We start from the raw sequence: 24,853 nt of genomic DNA on the forward strand, positions 1-24,853 counted from the left end.
TGTATGGGTTACAAAGAAAATCACTTATCTTTTCTGATTATGATAATCCCAGCATTTATTGAGAGCCTGTTATATGCCAGAGACGCTAATGCATGCTTTCGTTGCATTCTTTCATTTCTTCTGCACAATAAACCTGTGAGGTACTATTTTTATCCCCATTTTAAAGACAAAACAATTTTAAGGCACAGAGATTAAAATGCTTCGCCCAAGGATTGAAATCCAGGCAGGCTGCCTCCACTACAAGCTTCTCAGTCTTTCTTGGCAGTAAATCGAGGCGAACGGGGACCTTAAAGGGATGCCAGGAGAGTACAATGAAATAATGGATGTGAAAAGGCCTCAGTGAACAAGTGCAAAGGATAAGGCCTACCCACTTGAATCACCGTTGAAAACCAGTTACCCAGGGCCCCTGTCCAACGGTTTCTAGTCCCAAGCCTGCCCCTTGTCCGCCCAAGCCACATCGATATCTTTGAATGTCTTTCTCTATCTGCTCGGATGCTGCCCGCAAACACTTGGCCGAGCGGCAGAGCGGAGAATAGAAGGTACGCGCGCGAGCAGGAGGCGGGGCCTGCGGCCTGGATCCATACAGGGGGTGGTCCCTGCACATGCGTCGTGGCTGTGCGGCTTCAACTGCCCCCTTTCTGGGGCCAATGAGGGCCCGCGGCACGCTCAGGACGTATGAACGCTGTGTGGGCCGTGTGCGTGCGAGGGGGGCGACGTAAGGGCGCTCCGCGAGCCTGTCTCTCCTCGAATGAAAGGAAACAACCTCTGGCGACAGAGCCCCGCTCTTAGGCACTGCCGGGGAACCGATACCGACTTCTTTCTCTTTCCCCTCATTGGCGCTTCTCTCCTGCCTTCCGCCTCTGGGCCTCGCTGGTGAGTCCCCGCGGAACCCTGGGGCCCCCCATTCTCTGCCCGGCGGGAGAAGACAAGGAGGATGGCGGTGGCCAGGCCGCCGCCCCTGCCCGTTGTTAAAGGGGACTCTTGGTGGTCTCGCTTTATTGTCAGGGACCCCAGAAGCGCCGCTCATTGTAGGCACTTGGCGAAGAGGCTGCTGAGAAAGTGCTTTGAAGGTCCAGAAGGAGAGGTTAGGCTTGAGCCTGGACTTCGGGGGAGGGGGCGCAACATTTGAGGAGGGAAAAAAACTGGGAATTTTTAGTCTTTGCCATTGCTTAGGACATATTTGGGAAGGAGGGAGACTCCCAGTTTGGGAAGAGAAAGAGGAAGAATTGTTAGGATGGCAAGAGGGTTAGCCTTACGGAATGAGAAAAAAACTCTGGAGTGGGGGGAATTAGGGGTGAAACTGAGGTATAACGCGAAGACTGGTAGAGGACGAACTCCTGGGGGAGAGGGCGTAAAGAAAGTGGTAGCATGGTATTTTCCTGGATTTGGGAGGATTGGAAAAGGACAATTAGGGGACCCTGACTTAACGACTGAAAGGAACCTGCTGTAGTGTTTTAGAGGAAGATAGTTGTGCGACTTTATCTAACGCTTGATTAGAGGGAGTTCTTGGAGTCTAGTGTATACTGGGGAATAAATAACGGAGAGGATCGGTATGTTATGTGTACCATCCTTTATCATATGGACGAACAGCACGGTATTCTTTTGCAATTTCCATTCGTTTCGATATTCTGCGTGGAAGTTGAAAAATCTTTTGTTTTTGAAAAACCTTTCATTTTCATCGGCTTACTACGTAATGTCAGATCTTATTCATACAGTTCAAATTCTTTACCCTTGGGTTTGAAGCAACTGGAAAATTCCTTTAGTTTCCTTTTGATTAACCGCAAAAAGCAGTGCGAAGCATGTAATAATATCGTGCAACCAAATTCAGGTGCCCTTCCGGTACATCTTTTATTCGTTTATTTCTGTCAACTGTAACTTTCCTGGTAGAAATACTGTTTCTTTGGGGGATCACGTTTAATATTTTGATCTGTATATTTCAACTTGCTTGCGTGTGGAATGTTTTAATCTTCCGGAACTGCAGTTTTTGTTTTGGTTCCCCCCCTCCGCGTCCCCTCCCCGTGAAAATGCTCTTTCAGATACCAGGCGTTGAATGAGCTCTCGAGTTGGTTCTTGAATACTCTCTTTGATGTTTCAGGTTATTTCTACCTTAGTGCTTCAAAGCATCTTGGAAAATCAGAAATGCATTGATTTCTTCAGCCCAACTAATCTGGCTTTTATTTTTTTCAGACATTTAAATTATGTTTTTCATGCTGTTATTGTTGCCTCTTTATTTCTGCTTTATAGCATTTTCCATGTTATGTTTCTTTTAAGGAAAAGGTTTCATTGGGTGAAAGCATCAAACTTTGATTTGTGCATGCCCTGATAATCCTTTTAGACTAAAATTAAAACGCCATATAGCTGTGGAACATTATAAACCCCTTAGTATTGGTCCTTGGAATGCCCTTATTCTACTTGACTGGAGACCACAAAATGTGACAGCATTAGATAAAAATCTGTATTTTTATGATAAAGACATTTTTGCTAGGAGTCATTGTTTCCATGATGTTCTCCACTTCATGTTTTACAAGGAGGCTATAAAAAAAATTACCAAGATATGCACAGATGCATTATTTGAATTTTAGTGGAAAAATCCATTTAGTCATTGCACATTGGGGAAAGTTTTTAATTGGTTTATTGTACTTTTTGTGTGGCTCTGTTCACTTTACAAATTACATTTAAACTGATTGTAGAAAAAATGCAGTAGAATATTTTTGAATGCAAACTAAAGTGTACCTTTTTTCTTTTTTAGATTTTGAGGTCTTCGGTATCTAGAAGGGTAGATTCTCAAAATTAGGATGAGAAATTTTCCTGTTTATAAATTGAAAGAGGCAGAATTCATGTGGATAGAATTTGGGGGATGCCATTTCAGAATTAATATTAAGAATAACAAGTGATTTTTCCACTCTAGGAGTTTTCTTTATCTTAAGCCAGTTTTATAGCCAGTGCTACGATTGTATAGAAATTACACATTAAAGGTGTCTGTACAGATTAGATTTATACTGTACCATCCTTTCAAATGGCCAGGATGACCGGGAGAAATGCTGAATACATTACAGTGATTTCAGAGTACCTACTATTCATTGCATAGTAGTCAGGAAAACTAATTTAGAACTCAAATAGCAAATTGTGGTGCTATTTGTGAATTTTGGTATTTTGCATAGTTAATTCTAAAAATTTGGGCAGCTATATTCTTGATAAAGCAACTGAACACATACTTGCCTGAGCAAATGCAAACACACTTCCCCTTTTGTTTCTTTTGTTTCTCTGTTATGTCCTTTTTCCCCCTTTAATCCTCAAAGTATTTGCTGCCTGTTTTCAATCAGTTTCACGGTTTATAGCCAGTGCTATGAATATAGTACTATTGTAAAGTATCCTATGCCATTTGGAAAACTGAGGTATTTAAAATTATAGATAGCATTAAGAGTTTGTTAAACCCATCAAAGCAGACTGTCAGGGCCTTTGAAGTTTTGTTAAAAAGAAAATCCTACATATACATTGATGGGAAGACATGTTTTCTTTGTGGCTTCATGTTAAATTTTGATTTAGTATCTGAATTTTTATATTGAAAAGCACTGAATGGTTCGTACTACCTTGCTGGCATCCAGCTGCTACGGTTCTTGTTGGTGAGCAAATGCTTCCAGAAAGCTGCAACGTAGTGGTAGTCAATTTTTTCAACATAGTAATATGAAAATGTTCAAATATATAGAAAAATGGAAAGAATTTGGTAAATTAATTTTAAGACAAAAGTTTGAAATTTTATTGATTGTGAAGTGTTTTGTTTGTGGGTCTTGAACTGCTTAGTTCTGTTGGTTTGGGAAAGCTACACAAATCAAATAACTGATTTTAAATTTGTTTGGTATTGTTCGGAAGAATCCATGTTGAGATTGATGATCTAAATCTGAAACCTTCGTGTTAGAGCTTTTCTTCCCTTTTCTGACTATACTGTGCTGTCTATAATTAAAATGTGACCGAAAAACATTTCTTCCTGTACACAATATTACTAATTTAAGTATGGAAGTTACTGCATTTAGAAGACCATTATCAGTTTGTGACTTTAATTAATAAGCAGACTTGGAATAAATCTCAGACTCATATAATATGTTTTATAAATAATTGCATCCTAAAGCCTGCATTCTTGGATAGACTGTTAGAAGCTTAGTTTTTTCTTTACTTGAAGATGGAATAGAATTGTAAAAAATAATTTATTAAAGACATATACATGATTTCTTAAAACTCAGAAATAATTCCAGTTTTAAAAATAAGTGTTCCAAGTGTCATAGTTAAGTAAATTCATTTTAATTTTATTGTTGCATCAACATATGAACTTTAAGAAATCATGCAATTATAGAATTCTGTTCCCTCTGAATATTTTGTAGTTTTCTTAGTAGTTTTTGCTCTGTTCTTAGATATATAATTCTTTGTCTCCTTGAAGGGGCACGTAGCTATACATGAAAAATATCTTACATTAATTATGCCAGCAGATGATGATTTACCATTGTACATTGTACATTTTTAGCCCCATAGAAATAGTTCTAATTATTTCACATATCTCCTAATTTGGGAGCAGTTTGATTTTTCTCAATTACTCTAAACTATATTTAGTTATCTATTTGTATTTATTATAGAAGTATCTTAGGTTTTAATATTGATTCATCTATCTATACTAAATAGGCATTTTAAAATGTGTATATTAAAACCTAGGTCAAATATTAACTTACATGAATATGTATAAACGGATTTTGAAAGAAAATTAACTATTTTGTTGCCTTTTTTATTCTCTGTAGCATTTCTTGAGGCTTAAAGTGGCATTCTAAAGGCAATTTAAAAATCATGTCAAGCTCAGTTGAACAGAAAAAAGGGCCTACAAGACAGCGCAAATGTGGCTTTTGTAAGTCAAATAGAGACAAGGAATGTGGACAGTTACTAATATCTGAAAACCAGAAGGTGGCAGCACACCATAAGTGCATGGTAAGTATACGGGCAGCAACCAAGAGACCTTGAAACCATTCACAAGAATCTTAATAACACGTGAATATTCTGGAATACTAAAAAAAAAAAAAAAAAAAAAAAAAAACTCAGTTAAATTTTTAAGCAATGGTTTATCACTAATACTATGCCATTTTTACTAGAAAATATCCTTTTAAATTTAACTTCTTATTCACTGTTTTGCTGTAATTAACTTATATATGAACCTTAATTGTTTTTAAATGTAATTTATAGCTCTTTTCATCTGCTTTGGTATCATCACACTCTGATAATGAAAGTCTTGGTGGATTTTCTATTGAAGATGTCCAAAAGGAAATTAAAAGAGGCACGAAGCTGGTAAGTTGGTATTTCTGCCTCTTGAGAATAAAAATTATTTTAAACTCATTATGGAGGAAATTGCTTATTTTAGAGTGTATTGCATTATTAACTGAGTTTAATTTTAAATTGCAGGCTTTTTTTTTCTGAGCCAGCAAAATTCAAGGCTGGGTTTAATTTACTTATCACTCAACAAAAAGGAATGAATCAATATTATTCATTTTTTCAAAAACAATTAAAATTTTCTTGGAAGCTTTATTAGAAAACAAGCAGTTTGCTTAATTTGAGTATATTGTGTGTTCATTCAAGTATACTTTTCATAATTCTGATATGTTTTCATCTATCATAAAGTTGCTGTCATTACAAATGAAGATGAGAGTACAATCTCAAGAGGAAATGTTAGTACTTGTTAAACAAAGTATTTTACTGTGATTGAGCTATATAACACAGCATTTATGACTTTGGACAACTTTCAGTGAATATTGCAGGAGTTGTTGTGAAGCTGTGCTAGAGTAATGTTCCTCTTGTCTTTGCTACCAGTAACCTGATTGGCAAGATATCATACATAAGCTTTATTAGAAATGTAGTGTCATCCCAATTGGTATTTATGACACACTATGGTTTACTTTGAAACAATTAATGGAAACATTTATTTTCATTTGGTTTTCTCATTTGAACTTTTTATTGAAATTACATCCATAAATGTACCTTCAGTAGCTTCACTATTAAGTGTTCCATTATTTTAAATATGGGTTTGACAGAACATAAATCTATGTTCTTAGTCACTGAATAATCTCTTATTTCACAAAGAATTTGAGATGGTAGTTTTTGGATGAAATGGTCGTGAGAAGATGGGTGCTATCATTTTGATGATCAGGAGTAATATATTCTGAAATGTAGTCAGTCTTTTAATATTAGATAAAAAGCAATATGAAGAAATATAAGTTCAAAGATAACATTTGAGATTTGCTTTAGGATAACTAGTCTCAAATCCTAGTACCAGTATTGGTACAAATGAGGATCCAGATGTCAGACTGTTTTTGTTGTAGTAAGACCTTAATAGTGAAAATGTTTATCTTCCTCACCCCCAGAACTGTAGATATTAAGAGAAAGCTTCATTTTTTAAAATGTGATTTTTATTTGGTGGTTTTAGATTTCTTCATGTTACTGTGGTGTGCTGATTTCTGAGAACCAGAGCACTATGTTTTTATTTCCTAGTCCTTAAAACAAATGTAGATACAAAGAAAAAATGCTATTTACTTGAAAGTGGTTGTGCTGTAAACCTTATTACCCCATTATTTATTCCTTGGCATTCTGAATATTCCTGGAAAATGCTTCTGTATCCTGACTTGTTAGCATTTTTGTCACTTAACATGGCTCCTCTAGTCAGAACAGGAGCAGTTTGGGCCCCTAATGTTGAAATATTAACAAATGCAGTGCCTAGTTTTACATGTTACATGAAGCAGCAGCATACATCTGGCAGCATTGCTAAAGTCAATGGAAATTTAACTTATTTGGACTTATTTGGTAAGAAAACATCAGAACTTTATACAGGTTTCGCTGTTATAAATTGTTTTGATTAATTTTTAATGTTATAGTGTAAGGAGTGAATTTTGTTCCCTGAATGCAGTGTATTATAAATAACTAAACTTGTTCCTTGATCTAGGGAGTGGAACAACATTGGGGGTTGAGAACACAAGCTATAGTAACAGAATCTCAGCTCTGTCACCTAGTAGCTGGGTGACCCTGAGTAAGTTATTTACTTCTCTGCGCCCTGTTTTTCTCCCTTGCAAAAAGAGGATAATGACAGTACTTGCTTCCCAGAATTATTGCTAGAATTAAAAGAGAGAATATATAGGATTTAACCTGGTGTTTGGGACATAGTTAGGACTTGATAAATAGTAGCCAGCACTGTAGTTACTGTTTATAAATAAAAATAAGACCTTGCTAATATCATTGTAGGCTAAGGAAAAGCATGCTGGGCGAAGAAGTCATGAGGCCTATTTTTTTAATAGCTGCCACTATGTAACACATTATATAACTAAACAGTAATGTCGCAGGACTAAAAAGTACTATAAAAGATACAAAGACTTACTTTAGAAAAGGTGTTTCAGACGCCATTTTTGAGGCTGTGGACATCTAGCATTGAGGAATAGTGGCAGAAGGGGAGAACTTTCGGGCCTAGGTATATTACTTTGCTCCTTTGCCTTTCCCAAAAATGTCAGAATTTAAATAACTTAATAGGAGGTCAGCATTTATATGTTTAACTTTAAAATAATTTTTAAGATTCCTTTTTTCCTTTAGTGGTGCTCCTTTCATTATATCGTTCTTCTTTACTTTTCCTTGTATAGATTGGTCTAAGCAATAAAACGGCCATAAATCAAATAGGAGGGGAGAAAAAAACGTGATGAGCTTTATGTAACTAGATAAACTATGTATAAACTAGATAATCAGCTTCCCTGATTGACTTTTTAAGGCATTTTATCCTGTGAGCCAGTTTGCCCTGGCTCCTGTTGATCTGGATTTCTGGGTGAAAAGTAGGTCATGAATAATCATTGAAAATCATTGAAAATAGTAGTGCTGGCCCCTGAGTGCTTTCAAGACAGATTTCAGTCTATACCTGGTATTGGCTCCAAAGTTGCTCATTCCCCTCAAAGGAAAGAACAGAGAGATAAGAGACTGGGCCTTGAGGCAAAAGCCCAGTGTATGTTGGTGGCCAGGTGGGTCAGAGTTTTGAGAGGCTGGGCAGGAGGTGTGGGTGTGTGATTTTTGTGTTCTTGCTGCCATAGGCAATTTTCCAAGGTTTCATATCAGCTACAAAGATCAGTGGAGGAAAGCCATTTTGCATGAACATATTAATTTCTTTTATATCATCTTTGAGTATTAATATATAGCACCAAGATAGACCAGGAAAAATTGGCCAGAGTACTGTGAGGCATTTATCATTTGAGGCCCTGTTTTTGCAGTTTGGACAGATATATATTTTTCCAGAATGATTTCCAGTTCCTGCTGAATCCATATGGAGACACCACATCTGTACTGTCTATTCTCATTCTCCAGACATCTAGCCAAAAAATGCAAATTTCCAAGTAAAATTATGAATTATCATTGCTTTTTTGAATTTGTTTAAGGAAACACTTGAGTATATTTCAAGAACATACTCTTTCTGGATGAAAGATAGGTGGTGAGATCACCAAGAGGATCTTCTTTGGATAGTTACTGTTCTAATTGGTACTTGCAGATACATATCAGACTATAAAAACAGTTCAAAAAGCCATTTAGTTCACCTTCCTTACCCTCAGGCAAGATCCTACAAGCTATGCAAGATAAGATTTTTGTCTGCCCTGTCCTGAAATATGTCAAGAAATTGTGTTTCTGGCCGGGTGCAGCGGGCTCACGCCTGTAATCCTAGCCCTCTGGGAGGCCGAGGCGGGTGGATTGCTTGAGGTCAGGAGTTCGAGACCAGCCTGAGTGAGACCCCATCTCTACTAAAAATAGAAATAAAAATTATCTGGACAACTAAAAATATATATAGAAAAAATTAGCCAGGCATGGTGGCACATGCCTGTAGTCCCAGCTACTCAGGAGGCTGAGGCAGTAGGATCGCTTAAGCCCAGGAGTTTGAGGTTGCTGTGAGCTAAGTTGATGCCATGGCACTCACTCTAGCCTGGGCAACAAAGTGAGACTCTGTCTCAAAAAAAAAAAAAAAATAGAAATTGTGTTTCCTACCCAAGTAACCTGAAACAGGACCAGTAATATGTAACTCTTCAGAATTGAGAAATTCATCCTTCTGTATAATTCAAATATCTCTCTTAATTTAAAGAAATTTATTCTAGGTCTGTCTCCTTCCCTTAAAGAAATATTTGGCTTTTTTTCTTTCTTGATGACTGTCTTTAGGTCCCTCCTAAACTTACCCTTTTTAAAACTAAATTTTACTTATGTGTCTTACAAAACTTTGTGAACATTTTTTTTCTATTTTTTCTAGTAGTAGAAATAACTAACATTTGTTGAACACTTAATACTTAATATGTGCCAGTGACTAAACTAAGTAATTTAAATACATGATCCTATTTAAACCTCACAATCATACTGTGAGATAGGAAAGTATTCATTTTCACCTTATACGTGAGAAAACTGAGGCTTAAAGAAGTTAAGTAACCCAACTATGGTCATATAGCTAGTAAGTGGCAGAGCTGGGATTTGAATCCCGGGCCAGTTGACTCCGAAGCCAGAACTCCTCATTGCCAGGTTATACTAAACTGTCTTCTAAGCTACCCAACCCAAAAATCACTTTTTAAAAAATATAGGGATTAAGGCCTAAGTAGTTTTCTAATAAAGATGAAAATATTGCCGAATTTAGGACATAATCAGATAGGAATCAGAACATTAATTGATATATTCTGTTAATAGCATTATTTTTTTAATTTTTAGGACAAAAATCCTGTACACATCCTATGAAAGAATGTTCTGATTATTACCCTCAAGATATTTTTTGTAGCCTCTGAAAATAAAAAGACCAATTCTATGTAGACTTGTTATTTACTCAGTACAAGTGGAGTGCTTGGCACCCCAAGGAAACAGCATGTCTGAAATTTTATGATCTAGATATTGGGCATGCCATGAGTCTTCATATAAAACATTCATAGTATATACCTTTTTATTCTGTTTGAGAGGAGTCTTGCCTATTTACGAAGTTAAGATGGCTTCCTAGAGCTGATAAGTTTTCAAAAATGGAATGAGGCCATCACGGTGGCTCATGCCTATAATCCGAGCAGTTTGGGAGGCCAAGGCTAGAGGATTGCTTGAGCCCAGGAGTTCGAGACCAGCCTGAGCAACACAGTGAGACCTCGTCTCTACAAAAAATTAAATTAAAAAAAATCAGCAGGACGTGGGCCATGTGCCTGTAGTTCGAGATACTCAGGAGACTGAGGCAGGAGGATTGCTTAAGCCCGGTTCAAGGTTGCAGTGAACTGTGATCACACCACTGCACTGTAGCCTGGGTGACAGAGCCAAGACCCTTTCTCTAAAAAAATTAAAATTAAATAAAAATAAATAAATAATTGAATGAGTATAGGAAATAGGTTAGCCATACCAGAATGGGCCATTGAGATAGGCAGTAATGGATTAGAGTTGAGTAAAGTGGGATAATTGTAGGATCTTTAAACATTAGATGGGAATTTCAACTCTGATAGGAGAGAATGGGGAAGGGAAAAGGAGGATTTTTCAGGAGACAAGTGATATACAATAGTCACTGTAAAAAATGAAGTGTGATGGCAGCATGTTTGTCTGCTCTACATAGATGTCCTGTGGGCATCTTAAACTCAACCTGTCTAAACCAGTATTCATCGCCTCTGCACCCTGAACTTGATTCTCTTTCTGCATCCTTTACCTTCAATTCCTCCTCCTTCCATATCAGTCATGTTGATTCTATTTCTGGGATGTCTCTGCTTTTTTTTCTTTCTTAATGCTACCCTATATCCAGTCTTCCTCTTCCCATCCTTCCAACATACTTCTGGTAGTTACTTGATCTCTGTTTTTAAAAGCTAATGTCATTCCCTGACTCAAAACTTTTTTTTTTTTTTTTTGAGACAGAGTCTCGCTTTGTTGCCCGGGCTACAGTGAGTGCCGTGGCGTTAGCCTAGCTCACAGCAACCTCAAACTCCTGGACTCAAGCTATCCTTCTGCCTCAGCCTCCTGAGTAGCTGGGACTACAAGCATGCGCCACCATGCCCGGCTAATTTTTTCTATATATATATTTTAGTTGGCCAGATAATTTCTTTCTATTTTTAGTAGAGACGGGGTCTCGCTCTTGCTCAGGCTGATCTCGAACTCCTGAGCTCAAGCAATCCACCCGCCTTGGCCTCCCAGAGTGCTAGGATTACAGGCGTGAGCCACCGCGCCCGGCCCCTGACTCAAAACTTTTAATGATTCCTTACTGCATACAAAATAATATCCAGAGACTTCAGCCTGCCATTCACAAGTCCTATATTAACCTGCCTTTTCCATCCTTGTCTCATTCTTTCTTCTTTCAGTTTCCCCAACATCCTCTCTCTGCTTGTCCTCACTGCTATGCATGTACTGATGTTCACCTCTGCTTGTGATTCCCTTTTCTTCCTAGCTGCTGCTTAACATTTTTGGGGGTTCAGCTCAAAGTTCATGCTTTGCCTCTGTCATACAGTATAACACAATATGCATTGTATTTGGTACACATGCGCAAGCCTTTCTTTCTTCTCTATAGCTTTGTGAACTCTGGGAGAGTAAGACTGTATTCTGTTTGCCTGGCATAGGATTATGTGGGGGTAACGCATGGAAAACATGGTGCTTGTGTCTCCCTTGCATTCAGAAGCATTCTAATAAGTCGGCACTCATTTTTGGTTGAATTTGAAGATGGAAAGGGGTTCAATTGAATAATAGTGTGAAGCCTTAAATAATGGGCTAGTAAATTGACTGGGGAAGTCATGGCATAGCATAAAATTCCTCTGTTTTGGTTAATCAAAGTTTTTGTGTTGTTTGCAGCTTTTAGCAGGTTGAAAAGGGAGGAGAGCAATCTAGAGGGAAAAATCAGGTTGGATATTTCCTCTGGATGGTGTGTAGCTGTGTATGCCTCAAACATGAGGGTTCTCATGTTTCTTCAACCTTCTGTCTCCCAGTATGGTGTTACTAATATTTTTGTTGTTTCCTTAGGCATATTTGTCAAGGCCCCCGTGTCATATAGAGTCTAGAATTCATCTGTCTGTTTATTTATCAAATACTTAATTGAATGCCAGCTTTGTACCAAGCATAATGCTAGCCACTTTGAATGTAAACATGAATAAATATGGTTTAGCCTTAGATGTATGTAAAGAATGCCATAGGAGATCTAGGAAAGAGGATCACAATTAATTCTGAGAAGTCAGAAGGCTCCATAGAAAGTGACATTTGAAATGTGTTCCAAGAGAGTGGTACTGTGAAAGTCAAAGGGGGAAGAGTTTCAAGGAGGAGGAAGTGGTCAAAAATATTAAATAAATACTAAATGCCAGTGCTACCTGAAGTAGAGAGTGTGGCTCATATAGCATCCAGTAAGGGCAAAATGGTGTGCCCACAGCATATAGAATGCTGCTACTTTGCTTTCTGCGTTCATAAAAGCAGAAGATGCCAGGTGACTATTGGTGCTAATAAATCCTTAGAGCAGTGGTCCCTAACTAACTCTACTAAATCAGAAAAAGGGGTGGAGGGTAGAGGTTGCAGACAGGTGTCTTTTGGAAAAGGTTCCCAGGTGATTTTTGATGAACACCCTTGGTTATGGACCACTGCATTAGGTCAGGGGTTGGCAAACTTTCTGTAAAGGACCAGATAATATTTAAGGTTTTGCAAGCCTTATTATCTTGGTTGCATTCACAGACAATACACAAAGAAACGAGGGTAGCTGTGTTGCAATAAAACTCTATCTACAAAAACAAGTAGCAGGTTGAATTGGGCCCACAGGATAACTGCCTTAGGGTATTTTTGGAGGAAAAAGGTAAATTTTCTTCATGAAGATTTTCTCAGTGGCTTCACTGTCATTTGTGTAACTAGGTGAACATGCATTGTGAATGTATTCAGATAAATGTGAATTTTTTTTAGAAAGCTCCAATTATGACATGCAGATTAATTTTAATGTATGCAGATATCTTACCTGTCAGAGGTGATTAAGTAGAATGGATGTAAGGTCAAAAGTAGAAACTTCAAGGGTAATGGTGGAGAAAATTGGGTCTTTGGCTATTACTGAATCAGTTTATTTTTTTAAATGCATGGTTTTTAAATACTTTCTCGTAATTGGTAATACTGTAAATGTTATATGTTAATAATTCTCATTCATTTATGCTAATGGAGGAGAACCAAAACCAATAACATAAAATAACTTACGTTTGGTTTTAGGGGATGTCTTGGTATGCACTTGAGCATGGATGTATATTTGGTGTTCTTCACAGATAAAATATCACAAGGAGCATGGCAGTTTAGGATACCCTCAGCTGGAAAAAACCCATACCTGAGAAGAGCCTAAACATAAAGATCTGAGCTCAGAAAATGTCTGTCTGAACCTTTCAGATAAACAAAAGAAACTTCAGGAGTGCCAATAAGAGAATTTATATTGCTCATCAATCATGATTCAGAAAGTTGGATGGAGTTGGAGTATGTGATATTCAGAGCAAGTTCAGGAGATTAGGTTAAGAACTTGATAGGCTTAGTTCATTTCCCTCCAATTTCCAAGATGTCTGAAATGATGTATTCAGTAACTGCTTAGATTTAGTCCGTTACTCTAGTAAAAACTTAACAAGTACTTTTCAGTGGCCCTATTTCTTAGAAGCACCTGGAATTTAAGGCACTAATCTATTTTTCAAGCAGCCTATCACTTTTCAATGACTTTTACAGCTTTCAGATTTCACTGTTGCTTTCTAGCTTTCTATTTAGACTCTTAAAGTAGTGTTTGTGTTTTTATGAGACCTCAGTCAAAATGCTATATTTAAAAAAAAATGCTATAACAAATACCTTAGACCGAAAAAAAAGATTAAAAAAAGTAGTAGCTGTAGGATCAAACAGAAACAGTTATCAGTTCATGTTCCACCCTCCCATGAAGTGGCATTCCTTTTAGGAATTTTTAACAGATAAATTGGACAGCTCTGACAGTTAACCAGATAATTCAGAGGCCATTATTATATTCTCTAATTATTTGAATGTGTGAGGTATTACTATAAACAAAGCAATGAACGTGGAGTTAAGGAGCATTTTGGGGGTGTTTCTGAAAACTTGCCCCAATTGTACTGTCCTGCTTTCTAGTTTTTACTGGAGATAGTATTATTTGTTATTAAAAACAAAACAATAAAACCATCTGTTATTAAAACCAAAGCAATAAAACAAAACACCTTTGTAAGGAGAGCTGCTCCCACTTTATTTTTGGTTTGTATCTCCTGTGAAAATATCCTTGGTGCACTGTTCCCTGGACCAAGTGCTTTTGGCATTTTTTTCTTTGCCTACAGGCTCAAGAACCTGGCCTCTTTTTGTACCCTCCTTACATTCTCTCTGCATTTGTAACAGGTTTCTTGAGAGTAGTGACTACTTGGCAGTGAGTATTTGTATGTATATGCTGCTAGTCAGTTAATGGCATGCATAGTAAATATGCAACAATTAAGCTGGACAAAGCTAAGTTGTAGAAAACCCTTCCTCCCTCCCTTCCCTGTGGCTTTATCTGACCTTCAGGTTCCAGCTTTTCCCCAAGAGCCTCCTCTTTCTGCCTATCATAGAAGTTGGCAATCTCATTTTTTTTACTCCCCTATAGCTACTGAAAAAGCAGGATTTTCCCTTTTGTTCTTTACGGCTTTTTTTGCAAACTGAATTTCAGTCCTGGCTTAGTTCAGTTGACTGAGGAGCAGGTATGTTCCAGACTTTGGCTTCTGCCAGACTTTAACTAAGTCATGGTCCTTTTAGTTCCTTGTGTCTCCTCTCATGCATGACTTAGTTCCTCTTTCATCTGTGGCTCAGCTCCTTGAGACTGTGATTATGTGGCACAACTTAACCTTAAGTTAGTGTAGCTTTTCTAACACTACTGTGGAGATGCCATGCAAATATCCGTAATAGGACAGGGCCTTTTTCCCAAATCTCCCCAGTTTGGAGCTGGTAAGTAATTATTGAGGTTTACTTGGTCTACTATGTAGCTAACTGAATAGGGAAGTAAAAATAAAAGAAAAATCATTATCTGTGAAGTTTTCACCTTTATGTAAACCAATAACTTGATACCAGGATGCAAGCAGGATACACGGAGAATTAACATTTATACCTAAGTTGGGGGTGGGAAATTAGCACTCAGTAGAATATTCGATATGTGGGTCATGCCTTTTTTTTTTAGGGGGTGAGGGAGGTCTACCATTGCTCTGGAAAGACATGTTCCTGTCAGGTTAACTTTGATTCTCCCACGTTTTGAGGGAGCCATGGATACAGTGCAAACATAATGAGAAATGGCAGCTGACAGTCACTCTGCTGAGGGCCCATCAGGGACTGTGGCAAATCGGAGAGCAAATGTTTTGTGTAAAGGGGTATACTGGATGTCATTATTAGGGTACAGCCAACTGGTGTTTGGTGGTGGTGGTGGTAGTGGTAGAAGGAGGACCATTTTCCAATCATTCTACTTTTCTCAAGAGAAGGCCTCTTTCCTTTGGTTTTATTTCCCATAATGTTAAAAAAAAAAGCCCATGCTAGCCACCTATCTGGTTTCCCAGCTTTTTTTTTTTTTTTTTGAGACAGAGTCTTGCTCTGTTGCCCGGGCTAGAGTGATTGCCGTGGCATCAGCCTAGCTCACAGCAACCTCAAACTCCTGGACTCAAGCTATCCTCCTGCCTCAGCCTCCCGAGTAGCTGGGACTAAAGGCATGTGCCACCATGCCTGGCTAATTTTTTCTATATGTATATTTTTGGTTGTCCATATAATTTCTTTCTATTTTTAGTAGAGATGGGGTCTCGCTCTTGCTCAGGCTGGTCTCGAACTCCTGAGCTCAAACAATCCGCCCGCCTCGGCCTCCCAGAGTGCTAGGATTACAGGCATGAGCCACCGCTCCCGGCTTCCCCAGCTTCTTTAATTTTTCTTTTTATCTCTTCTTAGTTCTCAGCCTCGCTGATCTTTTACCCCAAACATTCTTGCTACTGCTCACTCGGTGCCCCTTCAACTGGATTGTTCTCCCCAATTTCACCATTCCCAATCCTAGGTCAGACTGCTTAAATATTTTTAGAAGTACCCGAAAATAATTATGTTAAATCTGCAAGTATTAGAAACATGAATGAGAAAAACATGCCATATTAAAAATTCTTCAGTAACAGTAAGATTACAATCAATAGATGTATTGAGTACTACTTCATAAGGCACAGTGTTAGTGTTCAAAAACAAAACAGTCTAGAAGGAATTGATGGATAAAATCTATACATTTATAAAGATAATTAGCCATATAAGGGAGTAAAATGGCAAGAGCCAAAATGAACACTGTGTATCTTAAGTCCCATAGGAGTTCGTGTAAAAAGGATTATTTTAGGAATTTAGCATAGTAGACTTAAACACAGCAGTTATTTTTCCTTTTTGCATTCATCAGTAAACAAGCAAATGTAAACTTTGTATTTTGGTTTTATTATGGATGCCTTTTGCTATTTTTGTTAGTATCTTAACCAGAAATTTGCTTGTATATGAATGTTGCATAAAATAGATCCTATGAATTCTAATTTAGCAAAATTCCTACTCCTAACCTTGAAAAGAATTTTTGACTCTGAAAATATTTTTACTGGTATGTCTTCCTCCTTCTCTTCTTCCATGAGTGAAACTGACAATAAAAATAAGTAAGCTTTCAAAAGAAATTATCTGTCCAAAGTTGCTATAGTTAAGTGATTATTTGCAAAATGGATTTATTTCTCTATAGCAGCCTGAAAGGTATTACTTTGGGCAGATTTGAATTTATAACCAGCCCCAAACAATTTTGATGTATTTTGGGCTTTTGGTTTCTGTCTCATTCTCACCAAACTGAGAGGTTTTGGAATCATTTGCTAGAGTATTCACAGTATGTTTTTTTAAATAATTTTTTTGCATATAAAAGTACTTTTTCTCATTGTAGAAAAATAAGAAAATATAGGGAATTGTGAAGAAAACCAGCTACCCAGAGATAGCCACTCAGCATTTTGCTGTATTTACTTCTACCTATTTTTAAAGAATAAATGTTATAAACATACTTGGGATCGTAATTCACATAGTTTTGTATCCTGTCTCATTTTTTCCCTTAACATTATACATAAATCTTTTCTGTGCTATTACAGTTTCTTTGAAAAGAGTGACTATAGAATATTTCTTCACGTGGGTGTACCATAATTTATTTAAACATTTTTGAGTTGTTTTCCATAAATGGTTATACATTTTAGACTGTTCTAAATAATTCTGCAGTGAACGTGCTTGTACATTAATTGCTTGAGTCTGATTATTTTTTAGACTAGATTTATAGAAGTAAAATTACTGGATCAGAGAATACAAACTTTTAAAAAGCCTTTCATAAATAAGGCAAATAGCTTTCCAGAGAGCATGTACCAATTTCCAGTAGTATACAAGAGTGCCCATCTCACTGTGTCTTTGCCAGTGTTGAGCTCAATACAGTATTTCTAACAGCACCTCTCCTTTTAGTTTTTTGCTTGCTAATTGAATTCGGTAATTTTTTGAAAAATGTACCAATCCAAATCTGTTTTAGAGTAAGTTTTAAGATAAACTACTTGCAGTAGAATTCTTAATGATGTGGGGTAATGTTCAATTTATGAAGTCAAAAAATTAGGTTGCAAAATAGTATATGTAGAATCATGTAGAAAAATACTTTCATGTAAGCATTGTAAAACTATAAGGCATCTCTGCTTATAGGTGTGATGGGTATGAGTGATTTTTAGATTTTCTTTGTGTTCTTTTGTGTTGTCCAGAATTTCTGTAATAAGTCCATGTTTTTTGATCAGAAATGTAATTACTAAAATAATAGAACCTCATAATTAAGCTCCAGTTCAAATGCTCTACGTCTTTAAGAATTTATAAGCCATCCAAAAGCTGTCCCTGCTTGATAATTTGACACGGTGTTTCTTTTTACAGTAATACTTTAAAGTTTCTATATTTATTTAAGGAAGTGGTGGGGTATTTCTTGAGTAGTAATTATGGGCACTGGCCCTCCTATTTTCTGAGAAGTACCTGTATTGAGAGTGTTTCTGTTTCTGACTTATATATGAGTATTTTTTAAATGATAGCTTGAATGAGAGTTTGAGTGTTTGACTTGTTTAGAGAAATATAAGAAATTTTATTGGAATTCATATTAGTCTTTTGGTATACCAAAATTGCTTAGGGGCCAAGTAATCTAAAAGTTAGGATGGAAAGTATTCTTTATGTTCAAATTAATAAAGAGGAATGAGAACAGTTTAGACAAAGATATCTAGCAAACAAGGAACAAATTAAAAGTTAAGATTTACTTATTGTGAATCTATTGATATTTTGGCATGGCATTTTATAGCTTAGGAAATAGCCTCATTAAAAGTTCACTCAGTACAGTACACTGTGATATATTAAACAAAACCACTAACAATTATTATGTACTTCTTTTAAAAGAATTTTTTTCTAAATCTAGAGCATGAGCTATAGTTAGCCCATATGAATTATCCAATAAAAACAGACGGTAAGATATATTAAAATATGTTGAAAGAATTTGTTCTTTTATCTATTTGCCTGAATTCATAACATGAGAGGTAAGTAACAGATTAAATTGAAGTAGACGAGCATATTTTTACAGTATAATTAACTTGACATCAAAAAGTATTCTCAGAGCTTGAGGTATTAAAAAAACTACCTCCCCTCAAACTGAAGTGAGGGCAAAAAAAAAAAAAAAAAAAGAAAGCTACCTAATTCTTTTATTATCTCTCCTTCCCTCACTTTAAGTTGATTTTATCAGGTTCTCAAATAGTATATGAGATTTTTTTCCCAAAGATTTTCATTGATTAAGTGGAAATTTTAAGGAAAATTTTTTTCTGGTAAGAGACATTTTCCCTAGTTAGTTATACCCAGGAAAATCTGGATGTAAAAAAGGCCTAACTCTTTTATAATGTTGTGTACATCTCACTTTCCTGATTTGCAGTATTTCAGATTTTCTCTTGACCACAATGACAAAATAGACATTAATATTCTGTTAATTTTGCCAGTGTTAAACATGGGAAAAATACCCCCAAAAGAATTTTATTCAAAGTATTTTTGAGAGAGAAAACAAGAAAAATAACATTAATTACAAAATTTCTCAATAACCAATGTTTTCCTTGACAGAAATTGATATGCCTCTAACCTGATATCACAGCCTTAGAAACTCACATGCTAATAATATTATTTTGTTGTTTTGCTGTAGATGTGTTCTTTATGCCATTGTCCTGGAGCAACAATTGGTTGTGATGTGAAAACATGTCACAGGACATACCACTACCACTGTGCATTGCATGATAAAGCTCAAATACGAGAGAAACCTTCACAAGGAATTTACATGTAATTATTTAACTTCTCTTTAAGTTTTTTTTAGCAGTCATACTTTATTTAGGCTTTTGTAAAAATTTTTCCTGTTTTAAAGCATTTCATCATCCCATAAAGGGTATTTTGATAAGGAATTTAATACTAAGAGAAATGGTGTAGGACATTTAATAATATTTTTTGAAGTTAGCTTGTAAATGGGGTAAAGTGTACTGCTCGTTTTCTTAATTTGAAAAATGAGTTTAGTTTGCTTGATAATTTTTTAATTCTTAATGTTTTATAGGGTTTATTGCCGGAAACACAAGAAAACTGCACATAATTCTGAAGGTACGTCATTCAGCCACTTTTCAGTTCTAAGAAGAAATTTGAGTAAAATATGAGTGAATTATATTATGTTACTTTTATCATAAGACATATCTCAATGTTAAATACATTGAATGATTGAGGAAAGTGTTAAGGTAAACTAACATGCATAGTGAAACAAGATCTGAATTTTTAAGGAAATTTTTACCCCAAAGTTATTGTAAGGTATACATTCAAAATTTATCTGACTTTAGCAAGAAATGATGCTAGTGGTTACATGTTTCTGTAAGGGTAATATTTGAGATCCTTGATACTGTCAGATATTATAGATAATATGAACTTGGGAATACTAGTACATTTTGTGATCAGCAGGTTTTCTGTTAAATTTTTATTCACATTGTAGTACTTTTAAAAAAATACAGACATGTTAAAAAGTAACCAAATTGAAAATAGAAACTTTTAAAATTATTTTACAGTTGTTTCCACTTAAATTTATACAAAACCAGGTTAATCGTGTTTATATACGTTTATATATACATAGCCAAGTTGTGCTTGGTCTTTAAAAGATATGGGAAGGTTTTCAAATTGAATTCTAACTTTTTTCAAACTTTTTCAAACAGGTGATTTTGATGCTTTTACTAGCAATATAAAATGGCTTAGATTTAATCTGAGATTGTTCTATCCCTTCATTTAGAGATCTTTAAAATTTTTGTTAGCTTCTGAGAACATGTTGCTTAGAGTTAGAATGGTTTGAGCACTGTTGTTTTAGGAAGTTCTTGCTTTTATAAAAACTTGCCTAATTATTTGCGTTAGCATATTAAAATTGGTGGCCCTTTTTGATCTCTTAGATCTTGGCTCTTATAATACAAAATAGTATTGTTTCTATGTCTGGACTCCAGATTAATCCAAATACTTTAAAGTGCTGATTAAAAATACAGTCATTAGCAACATCTAGTCTTTAAGGTAAACAGACTGGATAAATAATAAAAACAGAATGTTTTTGAGGTGATAAAGTATGACTGAAAAACCTTTATAGTGCTTTTCTTCTTTTTCCACACTTAATTCTAGAATTGAATCAAAAAATCCTTTTTGAAAGATTAAGCTTTCGTACCTTTCATTACTTCAGATTTTAATTGTAGTGACCATATATGTTAAGCTGAGGACTGAGACTCATGATCTGATGAATATGAGCATACTGGGACAGGACATTTGAGATATTTAAGAAGGATGGTTGATATATACTGTATAATATTGACGACTCCCATTTTATTCCTTAGATTTCTGAAGCTGATAGTACCATCTAGTGGTAGAGACAAGTCACTGCAGACTGTGTAAGGTAGAATAATTTTGACCACCTTTTTGCTCTGTAAAATTTCATAGTTAGATCTAAATTCATACTTTTCAAGACAACTTTTCTTTCGATGTAACTGACAGCATTGCTACAACTTCAAATTTTTGATACAATTTATTTGAATTTTGGCTTGAATGTAAACATCTACAGAACATTGGGGCTCCTTGTATCATTGATAGGTATAGTGTGTTTGTACTCACTCATATTGTACAACCTGAAGCATAATTTTACAATTTAAAAGTATTACAGGGTTTATATTTTTTGAATTTTGGCTTTTATCACATTCATTTAGCTGGAATTTAGTTGATATAGTGTGATTTGTCAGAAACAGAACTTCCAATTATTCTGTTGTTCTAATGGGAAACATATGTTCTACTTTATGATTGTGATTTATGATGGGGGGCTATAGGATTGCATTTAAGGAACTGTCTTAGAGAATTATACTGCACAAGTCTCTAGAGCAAAGAGGAATTAATACCTGTGGCAATTTCTTGATGATTTGCCATCTGTGGCCCAGTACTTACTTTGCTAATACTTAATATGATAAAAACTATATAATTAAGTTTGCCTTGTTAGCTTTGTGTTAAATAAACTGCTTTGAAATATTAAATTTGAGAATAATTGCATAATATGGTAATTTAATTTTCACATCATAAATAAAATATTATTGAATATTCAATGCCTAAAATCCATGCCATCAGTTTCGCTTCAGGAAAAAAAAACATGAACTATGAGTTTGCAGAAGCAATTTTTTTCTTTTATCTATACCCCAAGGTATTTAAGCCATTTGGATGAAGTTTTGAGCTGTCTCTATGTCACTAGTCACCATGTCACTATGTCACTAGACTATTATAGAATGCCAGTCCCAGGAACTATATATATTTACCTGTTAGTGATGATGGCCTAAAAAAATGATTTGAAACATACAAGAAAATATTTCTGATAAAAGTATCTCCCCTACTGATGGTGGCAGCTAACTGAGGACAGGATCCCTGTAGAATTATACAGAAGTTGATAAATTTATTTCACCCACCATGTGCCAGGCCTGTTAGGTAACTGGGGATATAAGGAAGTAGATTGGTCTCTACTTCCAAAGAGCTTGAAGTCTAATTTGAGAAATGCACATTTAAAAAATAGTTGCACAGTTAATTGGTTAGAATTGTAATAAATGAATGAGAAATACAGGATACTATGAGCACATGTTTTAGGGGGGCCTATAAGGAAATTTCATTTAAATTCTTAAAAGACTAAAGAGGATAGGAGGAACATTCGATGCAAAAGGAACAGGATCTTTGAAAACTCTGAGACAGGAAGGAACTTGATGCTTTCAAGGAATTAATAGAAAGCTATGAAAGTAAAGGATAGATAGAGTGGCACATGATGAGATTGGGAGAAGAATGCGTGGGTCAGATTGGTAAGGACTTTGGACATTATCCTAAAGACAACAGGAGGCAATTGAGGGTTTTAAGCAGGGGAGAATGGCCTATTGCAGGAATCCTGGTGAGTAGAAGGCTTGGACTAGAGTTGTAACTATGGGGTGAGCATAAATAGACAGATTTGAGAGAGCATTTGAAAGTAGAATTGATAGGACTTAGGGAGTGGATCTGCTGCTATGGGAATGAGGGAGAAGATGTATTGGAGATGACTTCAAGGTTTCTGGCATTAGCAAATGGGTGACTAATGGTGCCATTACTTAAATAATGGTAGAGTTGGAGCATGCTTATGGGGAAAATTGATGAGTTAAGTTTGGAAGGTTGAGTTTGAGATACTATGAGCTATCCAAGTATCAGATAAGCAGATGGAGTATATGGTTCTTGTTCTCAGGATAGAGACCTTGGCTAGAGATAGAAAATTGCCAAGTGTGAATATAGATAATTGTATCTTTGTGAGTGGAGGAAAAATCCCCTAAGGATAGAATTCAGAAGAGGAGAGGGTTTAGGACTGAACCTTGAGGAACTTTAATAATTAAAGGCTGGGTATAGAAGGATGGGTCTGCAAAGGGAGAGAGAAGGAATGGCTAGAGAGATAGGGGAAAGTCAGGTTAGCATTAAGTCCTAGAAGCCAAAGGAAGGAAGAGAGTAGTACCAGAAGGAATGAAGTGGTCAACTTGGTATGTTGTTAAAAAAGCATCCATTGGATTCAGTGACAGTGGAGCCATTGGTGACCTTAGAGAATAGTTTGGGTAGAGTAGTAGGGGAAGAAGCCACATTAATATGCCCCTCAGAGAAAATGGGAGGTGAGGGATTGGAGACAAGAGACATAAGTAAGCCTTCTAATATGTGTGCTTGTAAAGGGGCAGGGGAATAGTTGGAAGTTAAAGGATAGTTTTTTTCCTTAATAGACTTTATTTTTAGAGAAATTTTAGGTTCATAGCAAAATTGAGTGGAAAGTACAGAGTTCTCATATATCTCCTGCCCCCCGCAACCCCCTTAACACACACACACACACACACACACACACACACACACACACAACACACACAGCCTCCCCACTGTCAACATCCCACACCAGAGTGGTACATTTGTTACAGTGGATGAACCAATATTGGCACATCATTATCACCTAAAGTCTGTAGTTTACATTAAGGTACTCTTGGTGTGGTGTATTCTGTGGGTTTTTGACACATGTATAATGACATGTATCCACTATACAGTGTCAGACAGAATAATTTCACTGCCCTAAAAATCCCCTGTGCTCCACCTATTCATCCCTTCCTTCCCCAAACCCTCTGGCAACCACTGATAGTTTTACTGTCTATGGAGAAAAGGAAAAATTTTTCCTTTTCCAAAATGTCATATACTTGGAATCATAAAGTATATAGCCTTTTCAGATTGGCTTATTTCACTTAGTTGGCTTTTCCTTTTTTAAGGGGGAGAATTAGTTCATACATAAACCCCTATGAGAAAAGATGCTATGGTCAGGAAGAGATTGAAGGTACAGGAAGGTAGATTCAGCACACAGGTATAACAATTAGCCTGTGATAGGAGGACATTTCCACTGTAACAGGAGGATAGGAAGAGGATAGGCGACCCCTATCTAATCTGTTTTCTCTGTGAAGGAGAATGTAGGGAGAAGTGTGAGGGTTGGAAGTTGAAGGAAAGAGGTTTGGAAAAATAGCTGTGAAAACTGGGAGAGGAAGTTTGCCTAGAGAAATGTAAGGCTTCCAGACTAGGTTGAGGGCCCAGTTGTGGTTTGTAACCATGAATTTATATGGTAGTACCCATCAGCCAGGTTGTGTGACTTTTTCTTCAGTAATTCAGGATCCTGAATGTAGTGTAGAGAAAGTGGCTGGTTGGTTAAATCAGAATTGGGATCTTTTCAAGTGGGTTCAACGAAGAAGTGAAGGGATAAGGGAGTTTAGGATTTGCAAGAGAGAAGAGTGAGCTAGATAGGGAGGGAAGTGAAGTCAGGAGAATAAGAAGAATCAGGAAGGCATCAAAGGACTGGAGGTGCTGATAAAGTTGAAGAACAATGAGAATGAAAGTACTTAGAAAACAAAGGATTTGTAGTCCCAAAGTGTACCATAGGGATTTCAGAGGTAGACCATTTTAGGTGATAATAAAGTGTTTTGGTGTGATTAAAGGAATTCAGCAGTTGATGGAGGACATCACTAAAGATCAAGGAACTGAGTGACTAGGTGTTGCTTGGATTGCCCATGTGAACAGGTGAAATCACCCAGGATGATGGCAGGAGTGGGATGGAGAAATGGCTGTGAGTTATATGCTAAAGAAAGTCTGATGCATGAGGTAGAATGATTGGAAGTTGGTAATTGTTAGCAACAAAGAGGGGAAGAGTGAGTATAGCTCCTTTCTACTCAGAGTGTAGGCTGTGGACCAGCAGAATTGGCATCATCTGGGAGCTTGTTAAAAATCGCTAAGCCCA

The 24,853-nt window shown here is 36.4% G+C and overlaps 1 protein-coding gene across 2 annotated transcripts in view; it reads left to right on the forward strand.

The window, feature by feature from the left end:
• Window positions 1-688: 688 nt before the first annotated feature.
• Window positions 689-24,853, forward strand: part of PHF6 (PHD finger protein 6) — a 51,489-nt gene continuing 27,324 nt past the window's right edge. Inside the window, exons 1-5 of one of the 2 annotated variants that reach the window (XM_045538805.1) lie at window positions 689-873; window positions 4,785-4,968; window positions 5,221-5,322; window positions 19,202-19,335; window positions 19,601-19,644. In XM_045538805.1, the coding sequence (XP_045394761.1) occupies window positions 4,831-4,968; window positions 5,221-5,322; window positions 19,202-19,335; window positions 19,601-19,644 (418 nt within the window). In that variant the 5' untranslated portion in view covers window positions 689-873; window positions 4,785-4,830. Of the gene's footprint in view, window positions 874-896; window positions 1,085-4,784; window positions 4,969-5,220; window positions 5,323-19,201; window positions 19,336-19,600; window positions 19,645-24,853 lie in introns of those variants that run through there. The other variant, XM_045538806.1, reaches the window with a different exon arrangement.

The sequence above is a fragment of the Lemur catta genome, chromosome X, assembly GCF_020740605.2.
Source record: "Lemur catta isolate mLemCat1 chromosome X, mLemCat1.pri, whole genome shotgun sequence".
NCBI classification, from domain to species: Eukaryota; Metazoa; Chordata; class Mammalia; order Primates; family Lemuridae; genus Lemur; species Lemur catta.